At 38.1% G+C, this 27,852-nt stretch overlaps 1 protein-coding gene across 7 annotated transcripts in view; it reads right to left on the bottom strand.

The window, feature by feature from the left end:
• LOC127850109 (phospholipid-transporting ATPase ID-like) overlaps positions 1 to 27,852 on the bottom strand; it is a 92,432-nt gene that overhangs the window by 40,993 nt on the left and 23,587 nt on the right. For 4 of the 7 annotated variants that reach the window (XM_052382881.1, XM_052382884.1, XM_052382883.1 and 1 more), the window contains exons 3-6: positions 25,812 to 25,862; positions 14,744 to 14,802; positions 10,149 to 10,262; positions 9,034 to 9,132 (exon numbers count right to left, since the gene is read on the bottom strand). In XM_052382881.1, coding sequence (XP_052238841.1) covers positions 9,034 to 9,132; positions 10,149 to 10,262; positions 14,744 to 14,802; positions 25,812 to 25,854 — 315 coding nt within the window. In that variant the 5' untranslated portion in view covers positions 25,855 to 25,862. Of the gene's footprint in view, positions 1 to 9,033; positions 9,133 to 10,148; positions 10,263 to 14,743; positions 14,803 to 23,271; positions 23,539 to 25,811; positions 25,863 to 27,852 lie in introns of those variants that run through there. The other 3 variants (XM_052382882.1, XM_052382886.1, XM_052382887.1) reach the window with 2 other exon arrangements.

Genomic DNA, 27,852 nt, shown 5'->3' on the forward strand with positions numbered 1-27,852 from the left:
AGCGTTCTTGAGTTATCGTCTGACAACCACCTGGTGGACGGACCGACAGACCGACCGACAGACCGACATACCGACCGACATGAGCAAAGCAATATACCCCGTCTTCTTCGAAGGGGGGCATAAAAACAAATTTTTCTAGTAAAATTCATTTTAATTAGTAATTACTTACCTGATATCATATGCTATTTACTCCGATAGGATCGTAATTTATCTGGAATTTTTCGTCCGAGGAATCCCACACTTTTCAGAAACCCGTCTAGTAGGACAGAGCGGTCACATTTAGTGCCGTGTAGCCGCACAACCAAAACGGGACAATACCCATAATCCACTCTTATTCCAATTAAAAAATATGAAATATTAGACGAAGAGCGGGGTGGGAGGTGGGACTTACCGATATCAGGTAAGTAATTACTAATTAAAATGAATTTTACTAGAAAAATTTGTTTTAATAGCTTAATTACGTTACCTGATATCATATGCTGAATTTGCAGCTGAGGCGGGAAGGTTCGCGAAAATCTCCCCATCACAGCGGAACCCATATCTCGGGTTCTCAGCTAATCTTCGTTATTACGGTATTAACTTAATTCACGGATAAGCCTAATATACCTATGCCGTAGAAGATACTACCGTTTGTGCAACCACAAGGGGGCCCAACAAATACAAGTTGTCCTGTTGGCACTCCAGAGAACGAAGATAAAAAGATGAAAAAGTAGTCTGATTCCTCCAGAAAGCAGCTTGAAGCACGTCAGAGTGGGGTAAGATTAATATATGCCCACGAAGCCGACATTGCTCGTAATTCATGCGGTCTAATCTTAAAAAGGGATGAATCCCTTGAAGAAAGAGAAGAGTAAGCCCTTTTTATAGTCGAGGCTACCCAACGGGAAATAGAAGCAGCAGACACATCGCCCCCCCTTTTAAGGGAATGAAGAGTCTCTTACGAGAACCTCGAATAGACTTAACTCTACTAAGATAGAACTTCAAAGACCTGACAGGGCAGAGGAGTCTATCTTCATCTTCATTACCACAAGTTCTAGAAAGACTTGGGACCTTGAAGGGTTTAGAAGCCATAGAGGGGAGTTGATTTTTAGCAAGGAATCCTGGCTGACACAACAAGGTGACAGAGCCATCGGAGGAATCAAAACGAAGGTGGCTTTCTTCGATAGAAAGAGCATGAATTTCACTTCTATGTTTGGATGAAGCCATGGTAAGAAGGAAAACGGTCTTCCAGGTTAGGAACTGTAAAGAAGCCTGATTAAAGGGTTCATAGGGAGCTTTAATAAGCGATCCAAGAACACAAGCCAAATCCCATTTGGGGGTAAGAGAACGAGACACAGGACGTTTAAGTTCCATGGCTCGGATCAGTTCCGAAATGGCTGGGTCAGCACAGACTTGTGATGACTTACGAAAAGCCAAGGTATGCGAAAGCACAGATCTGTATCCTTTGATGGAGCTAAGAGAAAGTTTCTTATCATCAAAGAGATAGATTAGAAAATCCGCTATGCGTCTAGCAGAGGGATTGATGGGATCAATTTTCCCTCGAACACACCAATTAGAGAAGAGTTTCCAGCGAGCATCATAGACTGCTCTGGTGGACTTTCTCCTTGCAGAGGCAACAAGCGTTGAAGCCCTGACAGAAAAGCGTTTCTTCTGCAGGGATTGCCTGATAACGGCCAGACGTGTAAGTGGAACATGTCTGGATCCATGTGAAATCTGCCTCTCTGAGATAGGAGATCTGACCTGTGCTGGAGTTCCCTGGGAAATTCGCACAGGAGACCGAGAAGGTCGTTGAACCAGGATCTCCTGGGCCACCAAGGGGCTATCAGGAGGATCCGGCAAGAGCTCACCCTGATTTTCCCTAAGATTTGGGGAATTAGAATGGGTGGGGGATAAGCGTAAGCGTCCAGTTGATCCCAATCGAACGAAAGCGCGTCTACCGCCCACGCTGCTGGTTCGTACACTGGACTCACATACAGAGGAAGTCTGTGGTTGTCTCTGGTCGCAAACAGGTCGACCAGTGGATAACCGAATGTGAGGAATATCTGATTGGCCACTTCCTGATGAAGTGTCCACTCCGATGGAAGTAACTGGTGTTTGCGAGACAAACCATCCGCCAGGGCGTTGAGACGACCTGGTATGTGTTTGGACAAGAGAGAGACGTTAAGGCTCTTGCAAAGAACAAGTAATTTCATTGTTTCCAAATACAGGGAGTGAGAGTGTGTCCCGCCCTGTTTCTGGATGTAAGCCACGACTGATGTGTTGTCTGTCGATACCATCACACAGGAGTCCCGAAGATGTGATTGGAATTGAGAAACAGCTAGAAAGACTGCTCGCATTTCGAGATTGTTTATGTGCAGGAGAGACTCCTGAGGAGACCACAATCCTGATAATGTCAGGCTGCGGCGTTCCAGGTGAGCGCCCCAACCTTCCATGCTCGCATCCGTTATGAGATGTAAAGACGGTTGCGGGGGAAGAAGCAGTACTCCTGCCAACAGGGTCTCCTCGTCTAGCCACCATTGAAGGTGGGGGACTAAGGACGGAAGGATGGGAATCTGTGTAAGCAGATTGTCTGGAGACCATTTCCATCGAGCTGAGAGATAGTGCTGAAGAGGACGTAGGAAGAGACGTCCCAACTGCACGAAGTCTGCTACAGAGCTCAGGATACCGTTGAGTGAGAGGAAATCTTGAGCTGTGATATGAGATTGGGACAGCACCCATCTGACCTTCAAAAGGAGGTCTGATATACGTTGCGGTGAGACCCTGACCCGATTGATGTGGGTCAGAAAATTCATTCCCACGAATATGAAATCCTGAGAGGGAATGAGGTCTGACTTGGCTACATTGAGAAGGAGTCCTAAAGAGAGGAGCTCCTTCCAATAGAACTCTAGGTGTAGCAGAAGCAGTTGACGATCGAGCTGGTGTAAGAGCCAATCGTCGAAATACTGAAGCAGTTGAACCCCGTGTAATCGGAGGTGTGCGCTCACTGCGGCCATGAGTTTGGTGAAAACTCGTGGAGCCGTGGCCAATCCAAAGGGCATCGCCCGAAACTGGTAGACCTGGCCTCGAAAGGAGAAGCGCAGGTACTTCCGGTAGTTGGGATGGATAGGAACATGGAAGTATGCATCTTCCAGGTCCAAGGAAACCCCCCATTGCATGGGTTTGATGGAGCGCCGAATGAAGGCAGGAGTCTCCATCTTGAAAGTAGGTTTGACTAGAAACGTGTTGAACACTTTTAAGTCTATGACTGGTCTCCAGGAGCCACTTTTCTTTTGAACAAGGAAAAGGCGACTGTAAAATCCTGGAGAACAAGGGTCGTGAACCCTTTCTACCGCCTGTTTTTCCAGGAGTCCGAGAATGGAGTCTGGAAGTTGTGGATGCGGAGATACCAGATCTATTGGGACGCGAGAGAGTGGGGGCCTTTTTTCGAATTGAAAAGCGAGGTCTTGTGTGACAAGAGAATGAACCCACGCGTCCGAAGTTATTTGGAGCCATCGATTTGCAAAGTGCATAAGTCTGGCCCCGACTGGTACCTCCGGCATCAGAGGTTGTGGCGGTAGAAAGGGGTATGACCTAGGGCTGACCTTTAGGAGGTCCACCCTTGCTGGAAGAAGGATTAAATGACTTCTTGTCCGCATTGGTTTTGCCCTTACTCCAATTTTGTTTTACAGAAGGCTTCCGATAGGAAGTTGTTCTGTTTTGAAAAGGAGGCCTATTAGTGGGCTGACGTGGAGCAGACGGACGCTTAGTAGGGAAACTGTCCCTTTTAGCGTTCTTGGCCGGTGGGGCTCCTGGGGGCTTAGAAGCAGGGCGCTTAAAAAACGCAGGGCGCTGGCCAGAGTTGCTCCTAGCTAGGGAGGCATGTATCTGATCTTCACGATCAGCAGTAAGTGCCGACTGTATCCTCCCTCCGAAAAGAGACTCTGCTGTTAGTGGAGCAGTTCGAAGGGAGTTTACGCCTGTTTCCAAAAGGAAATTATTGGGCAAGGAAGAGAGGATGAGGTCTCTCCGAAGCCTTAACATTTCAGACATAGAAGACGCAGCATTGTGAGATAAACACTGCGTAGTACGTGAAAGATGTATCAACAAGGCCCGGAGCTCCTCTGGGATTGAATCAGAGAGCTCCCAAACCAAGTCTAAGGCTGTGGCTGCCATGAGATCTAGCTGGTTAGCCAGACCTATGGAACGGCGTTCTCTCAGCTCCCAATTTTCCAACAGGGAAAGAGGGACTGATGTATGGGTAGATGATGAAGGCATTGTAAGTGACAGCTTACCAATGTCAGCATCAGGAACCGGAAGTTTGGAAAGGTCCAAACCGGTAGCAGGATCTGGCACCGGGGCCTTATAACTTTTCCCGCCGTCCATCTGTTTAGGCTCCGTCAGCTCCTTAGGGGCTTTCCATGGAGATGGCGAAGGCTTATTGGCTGGTTCAAGTGACTGGAAAACAGCCATTGTGGAAGAGCCAATAGGAAGGCGTAGATCCACTCGGGAAGTAGCCTTACTTATCCTGACGGGCTCTCGTCTGCGTGCTACCTGTTTTGTAACGGTAACTGCAGATCCTGTGAGAGACGAGGAAGGGCGGGGGCAGAAGTCCTCATCTAAGGTATTGAACATAAGTTCGTATACCTGATTGATGGAGGCCAAATTAAAGTTCGGCCTCATAAGACTCCGAACCCGCCTCAATCGAACCATCTGCGGGAGCATTGGATTGATTGAAACCGGTGGATATAGGAGAAGGAATAATAGATTCATTCGCTTCTATCATGAGAGAATCGTTTTCCGGCACCATCAAAGATATAGCTGGTGAGTTAGGTCTCTCAGAGATCAAGTCAGCAGACTCACTTTGAATACCAGAGGTCGCTGGTAAAGGATCAGTCGAAAATGGGACAAAGATTCCAGGCGACTGTTGGATCCACAAAGTATTGGGATTTGATGGAGTAGCGGCAGCCCGGGGTATACTTCTATGCAATGTGGAAGAGACCCGTGGGGCTGAAAACGCAGCCGAAGTGGTTAGATTAACCCCTGTACCTAGAGCCTGATATGTATGCAAACTAGTGTTTGAATACAAGTTATGCTCAGTGGTTGTAGGAACGGCTGAAGTGTGTGTTGAGGCCAACATAGAGGCCGACACACGTGGAAGGGTGTCAATAGATTCCTCAGAGAAGGATCGACTAGGGGACCTAGGAGTCCGAGAGCGCCTTATAGAGGAAGGTCTATGTCCCTTATCCCTGCGACGCCGAGACACTGTTCGGCGGCGCTGGGAATGATGTTTCCTGATCGAACGTCTCCCCGAGCGCTGGCGTGATCGCTCTTTATGAGGCAATCTACTCCGAGAAACACTCGGTGAGCGTGAACGACGTCCCCTCCGGTAATGATGAGGGCTATTTGAAGTAGACGATTAGTCATACGACGATGAGCCCGAGGTGGAGGAGTAGTCGGAAACATCAGACACTACACGTTTACGTCTGTGACTCACAGTAGAAACGCGGCTGCGTCTACCTTTGTGGAGTACTGACAAGGTAGTGTCAACATCTACGGTGACCGGAACGGTCTGTGGCACAGACCGAAACCCGGTGACCGGATCGGTCATTACATGACCGGTGACCGGACCGGTCAATGAACGGTGACCGGTGACCGGACCGGTCACAGCATGACCGGTGACCGGACCGGTCACAGTATGACCGGTGACCGGACCGGTCACAGCATGACCGGTGACCGGACCGGTCAATGACCGGTGACCGGACATAGCATGACCGGTGACCGGACCGGTCAGTGACCGGTGACCGGTTGACCGGTGACCGGTCATAGCATGACCGGTGACCGGACCGGTCAATGTTGACCGTAGACCGGTGACCGGTGAAGTCTCCGGACCGGTCAACTGGTCATTCCCGATGAACGGACCGGGCAAATTTTGTCCGGTTTCGTCACGGGGTAGGGACCAATGCCTGGCAGCTACTGGTGTAGTATGGTCAAGATCGTGTGGTGAAAAGTCCCGACACACGGAACTTTCCCTACTTTGATCTGAACTATTCTTGTTGCGTCCACGACTCTTGAAGGGTCGACGCTTAATGGCCCAGGTATCAGCAGACCAATGCTCACAGAAAGGGCAGCAGTTATCCTGGGTACATCCTGAACACGACAGGCAGCTACCATGGTTGTCCCATGCTGCCTTTGTGTGTCCACATGAGCCACGTGTTTGAGGCATACTTTGCCTTGAACAAACAAACAAATACACAAAACGATACAGAAATACACGGATATATATACGGAGAATGTTTTAACGCAATACAAAAACTTCTCTATTCTGTTAAACAGAAGAATCCAGCGAAACAGAAGCAACAATTAAGTTTATAACAAAATGTCGGCCTTTGTATATCGCCATCCGGAATAAGAGTGAATTATGGGTATTGTCCCGTTTTGGTTGTGCGGCTACACGGCACTAAATGTGACCGCTCTGTCCTACTAGACGGGTTTCTGAAAAGTGTGGGATTCCTCGGACGAAAAATTCCGGATAAATTACGATCCTATCGGAGTAAATAGCATATGATATCAGGTAACGTAATTAAGCTATTAAAATGCTTAACACTATAATATATGCACAGAACCTGTGCATGACAGGAAGATTATTGCGTGTGTTCTTGACAGTGATTTATTTCTTTTGCATAACAATAAATGACACTGAGTTTTTATAATTAACTGTAACATTTTTAAGATTGTAAAAAAAAATTAACATTAATAATAATGAATAAACAAGAAATGCGTTTGTCAGAAACACTATGTCCCCTTCTGCACGGCTTTGATTTAGTTTTTTTGACCTTTGACCTTGAAGGATGACCTTGACCTTGACCTTCTACCACTCAAAATGTGCAGCCCCATGAGATACATATGCATGCCAAATATCAAGTTGCTAACTTCAATATTGCAAAAGTTATTGCAAATGTTAAAGTTGACGCAAACCAACAGACCAACCAACCAACCAACAGACAGGGCAAAAACAATATGTCCCCCACTATAAGATCTTTCCTCCCTCAACAATTTATTTATACAAAAATACTGATATACACTTGATATCCTTACATGTTTACACTGCTTAAGTGACAGAGAAAAATATGTGTTTTGAAAAAAATAAATGAATGTTCAAGGAATATAGTCAATTAAATGGGAAAAAACACCAACAACTTCTGAGTTTTTACATGTTGATACAATGAAGGTGATAGGTTACATTAGCTGCAGAAAACATAAGATAGTTATAAATAGCAAGGGAAGAATACACTGCAATTGTTTGAGATTGCTACAGGTCTAAATGAAATGAGCACAGAAGGTCAGTTGACCATGCTACTAGGTGGCAAATAGGCTGTGATGGCAGACTGCTTACACCAAACTTTCGCAAAACACCATACAATAATGTATGAATTAGTACATAATGTATCATTCAATGCTACTTGTTCAGTAAGATATAAATATGTAAGATATTCCCAGACCTGTTTACCCTAACGATTGCTTCTCAGTAGTATGGAGGGCATCTCTCAGTAGTTTTGGGCTGTTGTCAGTAGTTTAACCTTTTCAATCATTTTGAGCATTAAAACACCATGACTGGGTCACATATCAGTTTAAAGGTACGTAAAGAATTAGATGAATTTATTTGCTAATAATTTAATCTGTTAAGTGATTTTTTTGCTTTTATTTGTTACAGCCTGTGCCATTTGGATTCGGAAAATTAGCGTGATAAACCATGAAATTGGATAAAATAGCACGGTAAACCATGAAATTGGGAAACATTAAGCATTATAAATATGATTATAAGTAACAGAATTAAAATTGCTTAATGTTTACCTTTCAATATCTTGCACTTGACAACCTCAGTTCAATGCTATTTCATTAAACTGTACAGTGTAACAAACATAATAAAGCAGAATATGCATATGAATCTAAGTATACACAGATCCACTAACATATAAATCAAATCATGTTTGTCTCTTTTCATTTTCGAATGATACTCATCTTATTACGCACATTCACTGTGCAGATTTCTGATAAATATTTGTTGTTGTTTTTTTATCTCAAACATAGTATTTTGCGTGAATTGACACGCATTACATTATTCCCTAATGACTATATGATACCCCCATCTTTGACGTGTGTAAAAACAGGCTTGCTCAATCCCGATACATAGACTATCGTCGGTATTCTCCGCAATAGAGAGAGAGATGTGTATACTGGATAGCAACGTAAAATCGTATATATTTGGCTAAATTTGCGAACCAATAGGAAGTCAGTTGTCGTTCGGTGATGACTCGACAAGCTCGATCAGCATTCGTTCCCCGGGAGGCTTGAATTTTAACATTTCTTACTACACAAGAGCCAAAATGATTATGATTGATAAATTACCTGCAAAGACCGAAAATAGGCGAAAGCACGATTAAAAACTGAAATTTGACCATTTTGATCGATGGATCCGTAGTTTTTCAGTACAAATCCGTAGTGCGTAGTTTAGCCAAATTATCTGTAGTAACTACGGCAAATCCGTAGAAGTAAACAGGTCTGTATTCCTTCAAAGAAGATAAAATGCCTGAAGAATAGTATGCCATTGGTACTGCTTGAAATTTATCGAATTATTTAAACAGAAAGTTGAACACAGCCTTTTTACCAACTTAGGCAACTACGTTTGCAAAACCGAACAAAAACCAAGCACTAAGTTGCATGTGCTCAACGACATTTTTCCCAATGATGCCATGAATTGTATGATGTAAACATGTTCATGAAACAATTAAAATTGCTTTAATACAAAGTAAAAATTGCTATTATTATAGTGATTAAATTTTATTTCAATAAAGGCGATGCTAAAAACTTTTGTTTTGACAGTTAAAAAAATGTCAGCAATTGACAATATTTCGAAAAATTGCAGGAAAAAAACTGACTGGCAATATTTTTACTTGCCTTTCATACACAAGCACCATTGGAAAGAATGGATTGAGAATAAGGGTAAGTGTATATCTATATGCAACACCTGCAGGGTGTAAGTTCCAGTTGTCAACTTACAAAGTCATCAACAGCATCTTTAATAGCTGTGACCGCTAACACAAACACTAGAGGTACTATTGTTGTATAGAATGGAAGGGAGGTAATCTGTGGAATCAGCTGCATAAAAATAGAAACAGGAAGTATGTTGATTTAGATAGTATAACTAAATACTGAATCATACACAATACAAACAGTTCATTTCTTTCAAAACAAAACATTCTACAGCACATTTAAAGTGACAATTCTACAAAATGAGAAATTATGTTGTTGTTTTTTTCAGGCAAATTGTAAAACTCATGATGTAAACTTCATGGATTCAAACAAAGTCTGGTACATTCATTTAAAAAACAACATTCAAAAACAGTATCTAAGCTCATAAATTAGATAGCGTTCATGATGCACAATATTATTGCATGCCAAAATGTCTACAGATGGCCATGCTGACTATTTTTAAAGCAAGGGTCAAGGTTTTACAGTGTCTACATTTATGACAACTTGATTATAACAAGAGCACCGCATAACGGGCGCCACGCTCGGCTGCGGGTGCAGTTTTGAATAAATGAAAGCTTCTTTTTTTTGCTTTTTTTTGTACAGCTCACAGTGACCTTGACCTAGTGACCCCAAAATGGGTGTGGCATGTAGAACTAATCAAGGTGCAGCTACATACGAAGTTTCAAAGTTGTAAGTTGAAGCAATTTGATTTTAGAGCCAATGTTCAAAACCTTGACAAAATGTTAAGGTTTTAGCACAAAGCAGACGACACCACAGACACGACGAGCTGGCTATGACAATACCTCAGGTTTTCTCCGAAAACAGCCGAGCTAATAACATCATAAATCATAATTAAAGTGCATTGGTCGTTCAAACATGAATCAATATAATATAACTAACAAATTCAATAGTGTATCATCATCATCATCATCATCATCATCATCATCATCATAATCGTTATTATTATCAGCAGCAGCAGCAGTAGCACAGCATTACAATCATCATCATGACACATTTCTTACATCATTACACTGCAATAGAGTTTGAAACTTCAATAATGTTTTGTAATCTATTAGCAGGAAAGACAACACAAATAGAACACTGTTGTCATGGATATTGGAAACTTGAACACTACAGCTTACCTGTAATATAAGAAGGCCAATAAAGTAGGCGTTAGCTATCCTCTGCAACTGTTCAAACAAGTTCTTTGGTAGAAAAGTAAGGATGCTGTACTTTGACGTACAAATATAGTTGTTCTGAAATACAAAATAACAATGCTTTGAAGAAAGTTGCTGAGAATACATGTTCATAATACTCAAATTTTAAATTACCACAGACTTTTGACTTATAAACTCGTAATCATTTAAGAATTATGTCACATTCACATACTGTTGAAAAAAAAACTTAATAAACAAGACAATTTAACATGACAGAAACTAAAGTTGACTCTTGCTTGGCTCAACTTTAGGGTTGATTCAAAGTCTCATTAAAGTTACAATTTTATTTTATGTATAATCATACAATGTTTGTTTTTTTGGCTCAAATTTTAAAGGGTCAATTTTTCTGATGGCTCAAGTGTTTGCTCTGCCCTGTAACACTTTTAAATTTTCACACCTCCTTTTGGTTGGAACACACTTTACGTCGCTCATACTTGTTAATTGATTTGATGCCCTTCATAGGTGTCAAACGATAATTTACTTGAAAGTTGTTGGCCTCCATTTTAGGCTTTAGAAGAGCTGTGTTTGTGAAACACAATGCCCCCTACTGCGCCGCTTTGAAGCCATATATTTGACCTTTGACCTTGAAGGGTGACCTTGACCTTTCACCATTCAAAATGTGCAGCTCCATGAGATATAAATGCATGCCAAATATCAAGTTGCTATCTTCAATATTGCAAACGTTATGACCAAGGTTAAAGTTTTGGACAGACACACACATACAATGACAGACACACACATACAATGACAGACAGACAGACAGGCCAAAAACAATGTACCCCCAATCATTCGATCCGGGGGCATACAAACATTTTCAGAAAATCTGGTGACAATCAGATGTAAACTGATTGAGTTAAAGAGCATATAATATAAATCTCAAGGGCTATAACTCTGAAAAGCCTGGAGAGGTTTTACTGGTTATTAAACTTGGTATCTATCCAATGATATTTTCAAAAATTTCGGTGATGATCCGATGAAAAGTGGTTTAGTTAAGAGAGACATGATCATTGCAATGCCCTTGTTTTAGATATTCAAGGTCAATACCTCCAAAGTACTAGGTGAATTCAGATGGTTGTTTTTTTTAATTTAAGTATCTCATGAAAACTGGTTGAGTAATAGAGTGGAAATAATGCCAAAGCCCATTTTGAAACATTGGGGCAATATGCTTATAACAATAATCAGGAAAAAAGATTGTGACAATCTGATAAAGACTTGTTGAGTGAACAAGCAGAAAATGATTTTAGAGTCAAATTTTGAGAAATCCAAGGGGCCATTACTCCATACATGCTCCAAATTAAACAAGAGGGCCAAGATGGGCCTAGTTCGCTTACCTGAGTGGAGTCGGTTCATTCAATCTTTACCTAATGTCAAACTTGACCTAGATATTGACCAGACAAACATCCTGGTCAAGTTTCATCATTATTGAACCAAAACTCTGGCGTAGGGAGTGTTTATATTTTTGTAAGTTTTGAAATGGTGACCTATATTTTGAGTTGACCCCCTTACCAAACATCAAACTTTGCTTACAAGGATTTTGTATAATATAATGAAAATTTGGACAATCTAAGGGCAATTTATGGCATTAATTATGTGATTTTGCTCATCATCAAACTTGACTGAGATTTTTCAGCAACTTTGATAAAGAATGCTTGAGAAATGTGAATGCTAGAGTGTTTACAAACCAATGTATAACGGACAGCAGACAAAGACCAATCCTAAAAACCTCACCTGAGCAATCAGGTGAGCTAAAAAGTGTGTTTCACCGATCTCAGCCATTTTCCAACTTGTCCAAGAAATCAATAAAACCAATGTATTGACTAAGTTTCACGATGATTAGGCAAAATATGTGACTTCTATAGTGTTCTATCACAAGGTTTCTCTCTATATAGTGACATAAGGAAAACTGCCCCACCCCCCTGGCAGCCATGTATATTTACCCATCGGGACCATTTGCAAACTCATCTGAGATATATATAAAACCAATCTTTTCACCAAGTTTTATGATGATTGGGAAAAAAATATGACTTCTAGAGTGTTCACAAGCTTTTTTTAACTATATAAATATAAGAAAACTGCCCCCCCCCCCCCCCGGCAGCCATGTTATTCAACTGACCGAAACCATTTTCCAACTCAACTCTCGTATCAAGGAAACAAATGTTCTGACCAAATTTCATGAAAATTGGGCAAAAAATGTGACTTCTAGAGTGTTCACATGTTTCCACTATATACATATAGAGAAAAATGCCCCGCCCACTGGCGGTCATGTTTTTTCACCGATCTGGACCATTTTCGAACTCGTCTGACATATCAATAAAACCAATGTTTTGACCAACTTTCATGATGATGGGCCAAAATTGTGACTTCTAGAGTGTTTACAAGGTTTCTCTTTAGCCATTTAAGGAAAAAATGCCCCGCCCACTGGTGGCCATGTTTTTCAACTGACCGGAACCACTTTTAAACTCAACCAACATATCATTAAGACAGACATTTAGACAAAGTTACATGAAGATTTGGCATTAAATGTGACTTCTACAGTGTTTACAAGCTTTTTCTCTTTTTTTGACCTAGTGACCTAGTTTTTGACCCAGCATGACCCAGTTTGAACTTGATCGAGATATCATTGGGACAAATCTTCTGACCAAGTTTCATAAAGATCGGACAATAAATGTGGCCTCTAGAGTGTTTACGAACAAATGTGGACGGACGGACAACGGACAAAGACCAGTCAAAAAGCTCAACTGAGCAAACAGGTGAGCTAAACACAAGAGCTGTCACCATAGGATGACATATGCCCCCTATAAACGCTTTGATAGAAGTTATAGCGTTTTTCGAAACCTAAACGCAGATTTCAAAAACTAAACGCAGACCCTAAGTTCAAGGTCAAGGTCACAGGGGTAAATAATTTTGTTTTTATGGAAAGGCCTTGTTCATATACACATGCATACCAAATATGAAGGTTTTATCTCAAGGGACACAGAAGTTATGAGCATTTTTCGAAACCTAAACGCAGATTTCGAAACCTAAAAGCGGACCCTTAGTTTAAGGTCAAGGTCACAAGGGTACACAATTTTGTGCGTATGGAAAGGCCTTGTCCATATACACATGAATACCAAATATGAAGGTTATATCTCAAGGGACATAGAAGTTATGAGCATTTTTCGAAACCTAAACGCAAAGTGTGACAGAAAGACGGACAGACGGACAGACAGACAGACAGACAGGCGGACAGACGGACAGTCCGATCACTATATGCCCCCTTCAAAAGGGGGCATAAAAACATCCAACCTCGAATAACAATTAACACATAAATGACACAACTACAAGGTATAATTATGAAAACATTAATAATCAAAGGGGAGTAACTACTGTAAACTTAAATCCAATATTTAAAAGAGTTGTCTCGCATGTTACATGACCTTAATTCATGATAGTTTACAAGCCTTTTTACTATATAAATATAAGGAAAACTGCCACCTCCCCCTGGCAACCATGTTTTTCAACGGACCGGAACCATTTTCAAACTTAACTCACGTATCTAGGAAACAAAAGTTCTGACAAAATTTCATGAAAATTGGGCCAAAAATGTGACTTCTAGAGTGTTGACATGTTTTCACTATAAACATATAGAGAAAAAAATGCCCCGCCCACTGGCGGCCATGTTTTTTCACCAATCTGGACCATTTTCGAACTCGTCCGAGAAATCAATAAAACCAATGTTTTGACCAACTTTCATGATAATTGAGAAAAAATTGTGACTCCAAGAGTGTTTACAAGGTTTCTCTATAGCCAAATAAGGAAAACTGCCCTGCCCACTGGCGGCCATGTTTTTCAACGGACCGGAACCACTTTTGAACTCAACCAACATATCATTAAGACAAACATTTTGACAAAGTTACATGAAGATTGGGCATGAAAAGTGACTTCTACAGTGTTTACAAGTTTGTTTTTTTTTTGATCTAGTGACCTAGTTTTAGACCCGGCAAGACCCAGTTTGAACTCGACCGAGATTTCATTGGGACGAAGCTTCTGACCAAGTTTCATGAAGATCGGACAATAAATGTGGCCTCGAGAGTGTTTACGAACAAATGTTAACGGACGGACGGATGGATACACGGACAAAGACTGGTCACAAAAGCTCACCTGAACAATCAGGTGAGCTAAAAAATATCCCTCCCTTCCCTCTTGCTAATATCACTTTAAATTGTGATGCAAATAAGTGGAAAATATATATTTTAGATTAAAAAAAGACAATGTTTTTATTCATCAGGAAACAAGTGCATGTTTCAAACTTTAATGAGAAACTATAGTTGAAGCATAGAGCACATGGATAAAACGTCTACTTTGTGATCTTCTGACGGGGAGATCATTAATCTGAACTTTGGAACCATTCCTAACAGGACACCAAGTATACTGGTTCTTGACAAGTAAAGGCCTTTAATGTGTTTCAATATGCCTATGGCTTTCAACATCATCTGAGGCTCAAAATAAAACAGCATGTATTCAACTATGTCTAAACTTACTGCATATTCAAACTGAGCATTGTATTGTTCGTCGTTGACCCTGATACGCCGCTCAAGCTCTGGAAAAGAATAATAATTATTAAAATAATGCAGCAATATTTAAGATAATAACATGGAACAAATAAACTAATATAGTACAACTCAGTCAAAAGTCTACACTCTTAAAGTGTGTGGGTAAACATTTTACAAAAAATCGGCAGATTTGATAATGATTTCTCCATAAGTCAGTCAACAATTTAAAACCCATGGAGAATAAAAAATTGTAAACAAGAGGGCCAAGATGGCCCTAGTTCGCTCACATGAGAGGAGTCGGTTCATTCAATCTTTACCAAACGTCAAACTTGACCTAGATATTGTCCAGACAAACATCCTGGTCAAGTTTCATCATTATTGAACCAAAACTCTGGCATATGGAGTGTTTTTGTTTTTGTAAGATTTGACCTGGTGACCTATATTTTGAGTTGACCTCCCCCTTACCAAACATCAAACTTTGCTTACAAAAATAAATATTATGACCAAGATTCATAAAATCTGAAACAAAATTGTGACCTCTAGAGTGTTTACAAGGATTTTGTATAATATAATGAAAATTTGGACAATCTAAGGGAAATAATTATGGCATTATTTATGTGATATATATAAAACCAATCTTTGTACCAAGTTTCATGATGATTGGTCAAATAATGTGATTTCTAGAGTGTTCACAAGCTTTTTTTTACTTTATAAATATAAGAAAACTGCCCCCCCCCCCCCGGCAGCCATGTTATTCAACTGACCGGAACCATTTTCGAACTCAACTCTCATATCAAGGAAACAAATGTTCTTACCAAATTTCATGAAAATTGGGCCAAAAATGTAACTTCTAGAGTGTTCACATGTTTCACTATATACATATAGAGAAACATGCCCGTCCAATGGCTGCCATGTTTTTTCACCAATCTGGACCATTTTCGAACTCGTCCGTGATATCAATAAAACCAATGTTTTGACCAACTTTAATGATGATTGTGACTTCTAGAGTGATTACAAGGTTTCTCAATAGCCAAATAAGGAAAACTGCCCCGCCCACTGGCGGCCATGTTTTTCAACCGACCGGAACCACTTTTGAACTCGACCAACATATCATTAAGGCAAACATTTTGACAAAGTTACATGAAGATTGGGCATGAAATGTGACTTCTACAGTGTTTACAAGGTTTTTCTCTTTTTTTGACCTAGTGACCTAGTTTTTGACCCAGCATGACCCAGTTTTGAACTTGATCGAGATATCATTGTGAAAATTCTTCTGACCAAGTTTCATTAAGATCCGACATGAAATGTGGCCTCTAGAGTGTTTACAAACCAAATGTGGACGACGGACGAACGGACGGACGGAAGGAAGACGGACAAAGACCGGTCACAAAAGCTCACCTGAGCAATCAGGTGAGCTAAAAAAGGCAGCTGCATTTGTGTATATGGCCCCCATCAAGCCCTAATGTGCTGTCAGCCTGTGTATTATACTACAATAGGTTGAAATAGGCATGCCAAAAGAAAGATTTCTTATGTGACTTAAACAATTAAATGCGGATAAACATGACTACAAGCTTCACATAAATTTACTTCCTCCTTTGCCAGATTTTCGGAAAATGATTTGTACATGTTGCATTATAATCTGAATATAAATTTACTTAACAATTGGTAGTTGTAATTGAGTTAAAACAATGCCCAATGTGTACTTATCACCTTAGACGATATATGTTTCATAGAAAGATCAAAATCTAATCTTGAGAAATAGAGAAATATCTTGCAATTATTATAGAAATTTAATTTGTTTTATGCTTTTACGCATGTTATCTGGAGCTCTGAATGAAATATCAGAGCAAATGTCAAAGGGCCATAATCAACATATCCAGTGCTTTCCACAGGATTTTTGTAATGCGCCCGGGGCTTGATAGGGGGCGGTTCGGGAGGGGTGTTCCCTCCCGACATTGATTTTTTATTTATTAAACGTGTCAATTGACGTTCTGTGGTGCGTTATAACTCAAATAAATAAGCGTCAAAAGACGTCATTTGGTGCGCTATGACTCTTCAAGAAAATCCCAGCGTCATTTAAAAATATATAATATATTGTTTGATTGTTTTAAAACTTTTCCGCATAGATAGTAAAATCCCGACTCGAACGAGTCCCCAATACATCCGTTTCAACCCGACTCTATTACTGTATACTTACTACTTTTCAAGTTTCTATTTATTACCCGATAATCCCAATTATTCCAATTTTATAAATCACTTTCTGGTAAATACTGACGATAAAAGCTCTCATTTAATTCTTTAACACAAACCTTGCCGTTTTTCTACTGTATCAAATAAATTTTAAGTGACTATTTATATTTTACCCTTTATTTATATTTTACCCTTTCCCGCATCGATATGCATATTCCGGTCTCGATCAATTCCTTAATATATCCGTATCAACCATAACTTCTATCTATTACTGCATACTTACTACTTTTCCAGTCGCTACTCATTACCCGATAATCCAGTATATTCCAGTTTTAAAGCAAATTCTGGTAAATATTTACGATAAAAGTGCTCAAGAATTTAAACAAAAATCGCCATATTTTCTTAAGTATCAAATAAATTTTGGCATGTGTTACTATTTAAAGATGTGATGAAATATCGTCCAATCAGGGCGTTTTTTTTTCCACAGAACACGCGTAAATCGCCTGACATGATGTTCATGTTTTTATACAGCACAAAATACATCCACACCTTCCATGCGATGTTCTACATGTCTGCATATTTTTCGCGCGCTTTTTATAGAGATAAAGGATAATACACTGTTTATTTGACGCTACAATTTGTTAATGTCGCGTTAGCATTAAAATTCGGAAGCGTGTTTCGGATTACAAATTGATAATGCTCATTTGAAAATTGAACGAAACATTTACAGTTGTGCGTAATTAATTCAACGATTATTTGTTAAAGCGCATTACGTGTCTAATAAATGTCAGAAAAACGAGGTTAATCAGTTCTATAAATGGACATGATGAAATAAACATGTACTGGAATTAAATTGTTATCGCATAATTGTTACCGGGAGTTATTTGCACAACTTACTCGCTACAAGTAAGTAATTGCTTACCACTTGCAATTAATTTCTCGTATTAATTATGTGTCATGAGTAACACTTGTTTACAGTAAAAAGGTGTGATGATGATGCCCGAAACCGTCTTTAATGTACTGTTCTAGTTACCGGTTTTATATTACCTGAATGGTACAACTCCTTGCTAATCAAGCTGCGATAAACTCTTACTTCGTGCCCGACGTCAATCAAAAATAATTGTCGTTAGTTAACCCCGCCCTCATAAGCATTCGCGTAACGGATTGGACGATGAACATCACAGTTTGACGACTGGAAAGTTACCTGAGAGTTTCCTGTGATACATCCTTGCCAGCATAAATGACTGTGTAATGTGGCTAGAATAATAAATACACGTGTCATGCTATCTCCTATCAGTGGATTATCTATGACCCCATGTGGTGTTTATGGCGATTACATGCGAAAGTAGGTACCAAGTGCTCTTTTAAAACAGGGAATATTGATACAATGATAAAGAAACCTTGATTTTCTTGACATTCTCCATTTTCTTTTACTGTAAAAATACACTGATAGGAAAATTTCAAGCCCCCCGGGGACTCTGATTTCGTAATTCAAGCGCCCCGGCTAGGGACCATTAAATGGCCTTTGGAAAACCCTGATATCATCATGAATGGTATAGTTCTTTATTTCCTATCATAATACAGATAGTAGTATATCTATAGTTTCTAACTCACTTCAAATATAAACTTACTGATGAAGACATACAAGAATAACTCATGCAGAACCTCAAAAGATGGTCTCATGCCACATGCGGCAAGCATAGCTCCTGAGAACAGCCTGCACAATCTCGTCAGAAGCTGTGCTGTCTGTTATAAAGTCAGGCATTCATTTGTGGTTTCACTTATGAAAAGGGAAGCCCCTGCCCAGACTGGGCAGGCTGTCCTGGAGCTACACTGGCAGTATATGGCATAAGACCCATTTTTGCATGATGTGGCTCATACAGCCTTAACTACCCCTTTTTAATAGCATTACTGAGCCATCACACATCTCATCATGATGTACTACATGTAATCAAGTGGAGAGCCCTGAATGGACAATGTGACAAACCGGTTGATGGAGTGTGTGCTGAATGTTCCAAGGAAGCCTAGACTGCTTAAGTAAATTAACACATTTATGATGGTTGGGTCCTTGGTTAACCGGAATCATTTACAGAGAGTCACCATGAAAGTCATCATTATGTGCCAAAGGTTTGTGTCAGATTGAGATACATTGACATGACCATTTATTGTAATTGAGTTACTAATATTACCAGCAACATTGACAATTTGTAACACTCTGTTAGTGGGTGGACATGGCATGAATCTGCTTTCAATTCTTTGCCAGCTTACCTAATTATATTGTGCAACATTATGATTGTCAGAGAATCACATCCTCCTTCATAAGTCAAATTGCAATATTGACAAACACACATATAGGAAAATCAAAGTGAAAGACTAAATGGTCATGAACTATTAACATGTCTGTATGCTTTCATTTTCCTGCACTACAAAACAAATCAATAAAAAAATCAAAAACCCTTTAAGGAGTAAAAAACAAATCAATAAAACAAAAACAATAGATGTTTAATAATTATCTTTTGTATTTGCCTTGCTCAATAACTACACAGGTAAATTTCAACATGAAGATATGAGAGTAAAAAGATCGTCTCTATAGCAACCACTATGTTAGTATCAACTAAGTTTTGTAATAGGCAGACTTTGTTTAAGACAATCCTTAATTATAGTTTACCAAGAAAGATTCTTGTAATTTGGTCTGAATTCAGTTCTGGTTAAAGTGATCATATGAGTCATTTTCTGAGAAAACTGGGCATAATGTATGTATGAAAAGTGTCGTCCCAGAATAGCCTGTGCAGTCCGAACAGGCTAATCAGGGATGACACTTTGCGCCGTAACTAGATTTTCATGTAGAAGAGACTTCCTTTAAACAAATATACCATTAAAGCAGAAAGTGTCGTTCCTGATTAGCCTGTGCAGACTGCACAGGCTAATCTGGGATGACACTTTAAGCACATACATTAAGCCCCGTTTTCTCAGAATGAGTCTCATATGATGTGTTGATTGGGAATGGCCATTAGCAACATCTGTGCAAATATTCAGATTATATAGTATTAAGTTGAATTGATGGTGGGCGAAAGAGTAAAATCTAGTAACCTCATCCAGTGGAAATCCCACTGGGAATTATGGACAGATTATATCATAAGGCCCTAAGGGCAACAAATAATAATTCAGAAATCTGTCACTTTCAGTAAAATGGGACTGACAAGTATACAAATTGCACAGAGAAAATAGGCCAGTTCAAATACAAAAGAATTTTTCACACATTAGACTGTATCAAATCATAATGCATACGATAACACAGTTAACCTCATCTTAGTAGCGCGGACAAAAATGAGAGGGGTTTAATATGTGAAATGCAGATAAGCACTAAATGGCAAACATTCACATAAATAAATACAAAATGCAGTGATTTGAGAATTATAACAATGGTAAGCAGTCACACTATTTCAGGGCCCTCAATCCATTTTAGGGAAAGCGGGTCCCTACCCATAGCAGGGGGAATTTTCGCGGCGTTTCCCTTTTTGGGGGATTCTTAACTTACTCTTTTATTATTACATTTGTACATGTTTGCACTATATTCATTGCTTATTTCATAATTAAGTATGTTTGACAAGATTAAACTAAAATAGAATTGAGATATAAAAATCATGAGACATCTATCTATAAAAATAAAAAATAATTTTTTTTTTTTTTTTTTTTAGGGGAATTTTTCCCCCAAAAAGGGGAAAAAAGTATACTTTTCACTGGGGGAATGATTGACAGATTGAGTGCCCTGTATTTTTATAAAGTTTATACATTAAAATAAATTATACTGGGTGCCAAATTTATAATTGACTTGAAAGATATTTGGGGACCTATATTAACATGCTACATATTTAAGTGTGATATTTATATAAATTTCTTTAGCTCAGGGGTGGCGAAATCAAATGTCCGAGTTGCCCGAGTCATACATTTGCTTGTCTGGGCAACTGATTTTTTTCAATTAAGTTGTCCGTGGACAACAAGTTTTTTAAAAGGCGCGTCCAGGTATACAAAAATACATTGTATTAAAGGCGTAATTAAGTTTTACAAAACCGGATGTTGACACGCGATTACATTGTCAGTGCTATTTGCGGAGCAATCAAGCTAAAATACGTGCACTTTCTTGCGCAGTGATCTCCCTTATTCTATAAAAGACCGGGAGCATGCCGCATTTTCAACATTCGGCCCGACTGTTAGACAGTGTACAGACTGGTTTCTTTATTTTTACAATCAGATGGAAATAAAAGTATCAATCTTAGATAATCAAAACACGGTCTACCTTGTTATTTAAGACGACTTTAATGGTAAAGATGAAACTTTTTTTTTAATTTTCAACAACAGAGCAGAAACCCAAAGCTTTGAGCAGACCACCTCCCAAAAAACTAAGAAAGATTATGATAAAAAATATGATCTAAGTAAACGCACCAGAACTTTTCAAGAAACTTGGCTAACAGATTTTCAATGGTTACCAATTTATATATTCAAATTGCTACCAGTAGCGTAGCCTCAGTCTGATGAGGTCCACATATTGGACTAGTTTAATTTGTTAAGATTACAATGTACTTATGTTCAGCACATGTTTTAATAACACTAGCTTCGCAAGATTTGAAGTTTGAGAAAGTCTTTATATTGTTTATAATATACTGCTATAATGAATGTACCATTGAAATACAATTATAAACAAAACAAGCAAATCATACTCATTTTAATATATTCCACATTTTTTAACATTAATTAATAAAAATGCGGATATACTAAAATATATAAACATTAACGGACAAGTGTAGTTCAGCAACGGGCAAGTTAAATTTACTTAATGGTTGTCCGTGGACAAGTATAGTTTTTTGAGATTTCGCCACCCCTGTAGCTGGGCTAAACTTTTTAGAGGTTAAATTTAAGCCTTAAATGTACTTTGTATTTATAACACTTGATAAGCATTTAATTTACTAGAATTTGATACAATAGAAACGAAAAATAACTGCCAGTCCACATGTCTCATGATCTTATAAAATGTCTATGGTAAAAAGATGACAAGTCCCACAATGAAAACTTTAAAACATAAGGAAAAATGATTGCAAGTTTAAATGTTTTACTTTGCGTAGGAGAACACATGCAGGCAAGTTTGGGTTTAAAGACAGACAAACATCAAAGGCGATTCCAGTAAACCCTTTCCTTCATATTGGAATTTATAATAAGTGGCCCCTATAACACTTCATGAGCCGCATCATGAAAAATTGGATCTTGTGCCATATGCAGCCAGGGCAGCTCTGAACAATCCTGCGCATCCACGAAGTCTGGTCAGGAGCTACCCTGTCCGCTATTTAGTCATGTACGGTTTCATGGTCTCATTAGCAGGCAGCTTAGCTCCAGACCAGACCAGGGGTGGTATTCCAGAAGCATCTTAAGTTCAATTTTATTTTTATCCTTAAATTGGGAATTTTTCTTAAGTGTTTCATTTCATACTGCAATAGTAAGGCATCGAAAATTACATCGAAATAGTATCATTATGTCAATCTTACTTGAGGAATACAAAAAAACAACATCAAAGGCGATTCCAGTAAACCCTTTCCTTCATATTGGAATTTATAATAAGTGGCCCCTATAACACTTCATGAGCCGCATCATGAAAAATTGGATCTTGTGCCATATGCAGCCAGGGCAGCTCTGAACAATCCTGCGCATCCACGCAGTCTGGTCAGGAGCTACCCTGTCCGCTATTTAGTCATGTACGGTTTCATGGTCTCATTAGCAGGCAGCTTAGCTCCAGACCAGACCAGGGGTGGACTATTCCAGAAGCATCTTAAGTTCAATTTTATTTTTATCCTTAAATTGGGAATTTTTCTTAAGTGTTTCATTTCATACTGCAATAGTAAGGCATCGAAAATGACATCGAAATAGTATCATTATGTCAATGTTACTTGAGGAATACAAAAAAAAACATGCATGTCTGTATTGAGTAAAAAAATACAAAACATTGTAATTTTTAACTTAAGTGAAAATATTTAAGAAATGACTTAAGATGTTTCTGGAATACCACCCTTGACTATGCCAATACTATTCATGGTTTAGGACAGAGCACTTTGAAATGTCAATTTAAACAAATTAGACTGCAATCTTCATTATGATTAGCTCAAGGTTTTGTTGGCTTGATATGAATTACATGCATGTCTATTCTGGTAGAAATTTGTAATAGTAAACCTATGCATGATAATGTCATTAAAAATCAATATTCCCTAGCTAGATAAGGAAAAACTTTTCTTAAATATTTTAATGCTTTTCAATGATTCATATAAATAAACCAATCCTACCCTCTATTCCATCCTCTAATCTCTTAAACTTCATGTTAGATCCGTTTCAACTTATAAATTTAAATGTACTACTGTGTCTCACAAAACAAAACATTTACTGTACAATCACCATTATCATCCTCAGTAAGCACTTAAAGCATCAATACATTTGTATTTAAAAAATTAAAACTGAAGCCCTTTTTCATTCAGTGCTACCCATAAATGCAGTCATCATGACTCAGAAGGACCTATCAATAAATTATAATGAAATACACAGCCTTGCTTGATAATAAAATAAATGATTGCAATATAACAGTGCTGATAATGCAACAATTATGAAAGACCCACTGTGCTGTATCAAAGTTTACAGCAGGTATCTTTGCAGTTTGCACACAATTCAACATCATGTGACAGTCTCAGCTACAATATACTATCACTATATCAACCTTGACATGTTCTAAATACCTTTTCTGTACCTGTACCTTTTTGCTACATTTTAAAATGGATTATTTTAAAGTGATATTATGGGCATTTTTCACTGTCGAATTGAGCTGAAAAGAATTAATAGGTCAAAAGAGTTAGTTGAAATGTGATGACTGACCAATTATCTGCAACTCATCTTGCTACCAGTTGTTTATAAAAATATATTTTATATTCAATATTTTACATGACTCACCCAGTCCTCTAAGCCCAAATGATCCATAAAACAAAATTGTGTCTTTGTGTTGTATGAACGAATCTGCATTAAAACTAAATTTAGGTTCACATCGTACATGCATGATCAGTTGTCAAACGAAAGTACGGTTGATATTCAAATGCATTATTTTTCTCTTTCCGGGATATTGTTTTTGGTATGTTGATGCTGCATTAACAAATATAAGTGTATATGAAGTGAAAACACCAAAAATAAACAACGGTTGCGATAGACACCTATAAACTGTTAGATGCCCATAATATCACTTTAATATTGTTATCTAAATAACAAGAAAATGCTTACAATAAAGTAATATTATAAAAATGCTTACAATAAAGTAATATTATCAGCAATATAGTTATCTTTTGATAGCTTTTATAACAATTGAGATGATTTGATGTTAAAAGAATGAAAAATTAGTCATGTGATTTAATCACATGGGAATTCATGATTTATCAGTCTATCTTCATGACAGCATTGAAAATTTACAACAAGTGTTGCTGTTTTGCCGAACTATCAAGTACCAAACATGTTAATTATATTTGTTTATGCTTTTTTTGATGATTTTTGTGATAAAATGTAGAGTTCTTTGTTTTATTCCGCACATTATCATTTCTTTAAATTGTTTTAAAGCAAAAATAATCGGATATGAATACAAAGGAAACCAGTATTGGCCATTCTTGATATAAGATATCTTTATATCTTTGTTGCAAAAACATGTATAATAAATATTGCTTATGGTCGATTTTCTTTGAACTACATCAAAAATAAATGTATGCATTAAACACTAGTCAAGAATTTTATGCAAACATATTTAAGATGTACAGGGAAAAAAATCATGAAGACTCCCTGTAGATTATAACAAACCATACATTTATTTTTATCAGGCCCATAATACCTTTTTATTTAAACATAAAACTGACAAGGAAGATAAATACATTAAGGTTAAGAATAGCACACTACAGAAATTAACATGTGGTGACTCAGAAAAACTAGACATTCAAAACGTAATTCAATACATGTTTATTTCCGCACTTGAATATAATGCTTTTTAAGACAGAACAAGTATCGATGAAAACAATGGATGCTCCCCTTATGTTTGCTATGAGAAACTGTAACCAAAGTGTGATCTATTATTAGCCTCAGTGACCTTGACCTTGACCCCATTGACCTCAAACCTTATCAAATGGTTGAGGTCCATGCATGGTACCTACATGCCAAATATGTAAGAGATCAGTAAAATATTGAAGGCGCTATGAGAAACTGTAACAAAAGTGTGACTGAAAAGTGTGAGGGAAGAAAAGAAGTAAGGACAACAGAAAAGTGTGAGGGAAGGAAAGAAGTAAGGACAACTAAATGCTCCCAGCAAATTTTTGGGGAGCATAAAAAGGCAGTAGAAAACATGCTTTTCCCATAATTTCACTCATACAACTTTTTTTTTCTTTATAAAACAACAAATGTGACCATGCCAAAAAAGCGATTTAAAAACAGTGATATGGAGGTATTGCATGTTAACCTCAACCAATTTTTCAAGTACAAAAAGGGGCAAATTCTCTTAAATTGCAGGTCACCAATAGGTAAGTGTGAATTGTTGAACTAAAAGCTAAAACTGTTGAAGATAGCCAATCTGAGTCAATGTCAAACTAGGTCCCAGAAGGACTCACAGTTTCCCAGAAAAATAAAGAATGTTCTAACACTTTTCTAACAATGGTTTCTTTTTGTTTCTAACTGTGCAGTCATTTCTTAATTGCACTATTTGTCAGTATGCTCCAAACAATATCAACCCTTATGTCAAATAACATCAGAAAAGAAGTACTATGATACTTTTTATACACAATTACTGCTATGTAGGAAAACAAACATTTACCTGGCGGCCTGGCCTTTTTACAGCAAGTACACCTTTCCAGCATATTAAAACCTTAAAAAAACACAAGAAAAAACTAAGTTAAATCATGTATCTATTAACTAAGCACTACATAGAACATACCGTAATTACTCTATGTTTTCGGACACTCTAAGTTTTCGGACACCCCCTTTTTAAGCAAAAATAATTATTTTTCGTGACTCTTAATTTTCGGACACACGAGTTTTCGTCGATAATTAATGTCTCTAAGTTTTCGGACAGTATATTTTACAGCGTTATTTGACCAAATTTCGGTCCTGTTTTCGATATCTAGTGACACTTTGATCACTTTGCGGCATGGTATTTTACAAGCGCGTGCTATTACCGGTAGTCGTTGATACAATTGACGCTATTTTCGGACACTTCAATTTTTGACTCTTAAGTTTTCGGACACCTGTATTTTGTGAATATTTTTCATATCTAAGTTTTCGGACACGAAAATAAATAATTATTTTTACGTGTCCGAAAACATAGAGTAATTACGGTAGATTGTGAAAATATCCCATACATTATTCCCTAGTGGGTTTGCATTGAAATATGTGATGGTACACAAAGTTACAATTAAAAAACCAAAGCGCTAATAAGCCACATGCTGTTTTCCTAACATCATTCCAAAATGTTTTACAAGGTTAACTCATTAGCGTGCAGAGTGCATTGCATTTTTAAGAACTTCTGTTCAATTAACATAACCCTTTGCAAAGGTGCCAAATTGTTGCGTTTTTGAAGGAGCTTGTGCAGTTCCAAATCATGAAAGACTGTTTCTACTTTAAACTTTGAGACACTTTTAGGCACTCTATTGAAAATTGGGAAACATTTTATATACTTATTGTATGTGCAATTAACATATGCTTTTCATTCTTGTTTATAACACAGCCAAGGTCTAAGCCCAATTCTCTATAAAAACCATCTTTGATGATCAAATAATACGGAATCATTAATAATAATAGCAAAACTGACTTTTTTCTTTTAGGGAGAATGGTGGTGTTTGGCGGGCGTTAACATGATGTACCCCAGTTTTTAAGGGTGTAAATGTACTTGGCATCTGGTGAAGAAGGGAAAAAAAGCCCTGAACAAAACAGAAAATCTATCCGATCTACAGCCCAGTAAGGAAATTAGTCTGATGACCAATAAATGAGTTCCTTAATAGCAGGAAAACAAATGACATTTATTATCCAATAGATACGAAAGCCAAATATGGAAGGCATTTAACTTTGTCGTGTTTTGTAATCCGATCAGCTATCTCATTAATGCAGACTCAGAAAATATCACCAGGATGATAAGGAAGTTAAAATTATCTTGGCAAGACCAAAATTCATCCTACTTTATGCAGCTATTTAAAAACAACCAATGTTAAAGATCGCAGTAGCAAGTTTGGAAAAAGTGCGGGACAAACTTGTACCTTTAAAAAGATTTGAAGCAGTCAGTTTGAGCTGTTTTTATAGAGTTGTGAACAGATATTCCCATTTTAAATTAATCTGTTAATTTGACAAGGGTCCCATAATGCCACAAAGAAATTCCCATCAAAGAGACTTGTTTGCGTTAAGGATTCACTCACACACACACACACACAATACATGAAAAAACCTAATAATGAAATCATTGGTATATTTTTTGCATCTATTTATGAACTACTTGTTCAAGGGAACACTTTACAATTCATGCCTCAGATAATTGTGTATGGATTGATTAATTAAAGTTGCCCTTTGACCGTGATTTTTGACATTGTCATTGACCTTCAACCTTCTTGGGTCACTGTCACTCAAAAGTCGCCTCATGTAAAAATTCATCTGGACAAACATCATTATGCTTTTTACAGGATTTGACCTTTAATGACCTTTAACTGAAATAAGGATCATAGATGTAGCTTATATCTTGTTTTCTTTTTTTAACCAAGCTATTTTTAATGTGTATATCCTGAACAAAGATATGATCGGCGCAAAGTATTTAAGGTTGACTTCCTATTGTAAACTTCATTTTGGACTTACGGGCCTTTTTTGGGAATTAT

The sequence above is a fragment of the Dreissena polymorpha genome, chromosome 11 (genome assembly GCF_020536995.1).
Source record: "Dreissena polymorpha isolate Duluth1 chromosome 11, UMN_Dpol_1.0, whole genome shotgun sequence".
NCBI lineage: Eukaryota > Metazoa > Mollusca > Bivalvia > Myida > Dreissenidae > Dreissena > Dreissena polymorpha.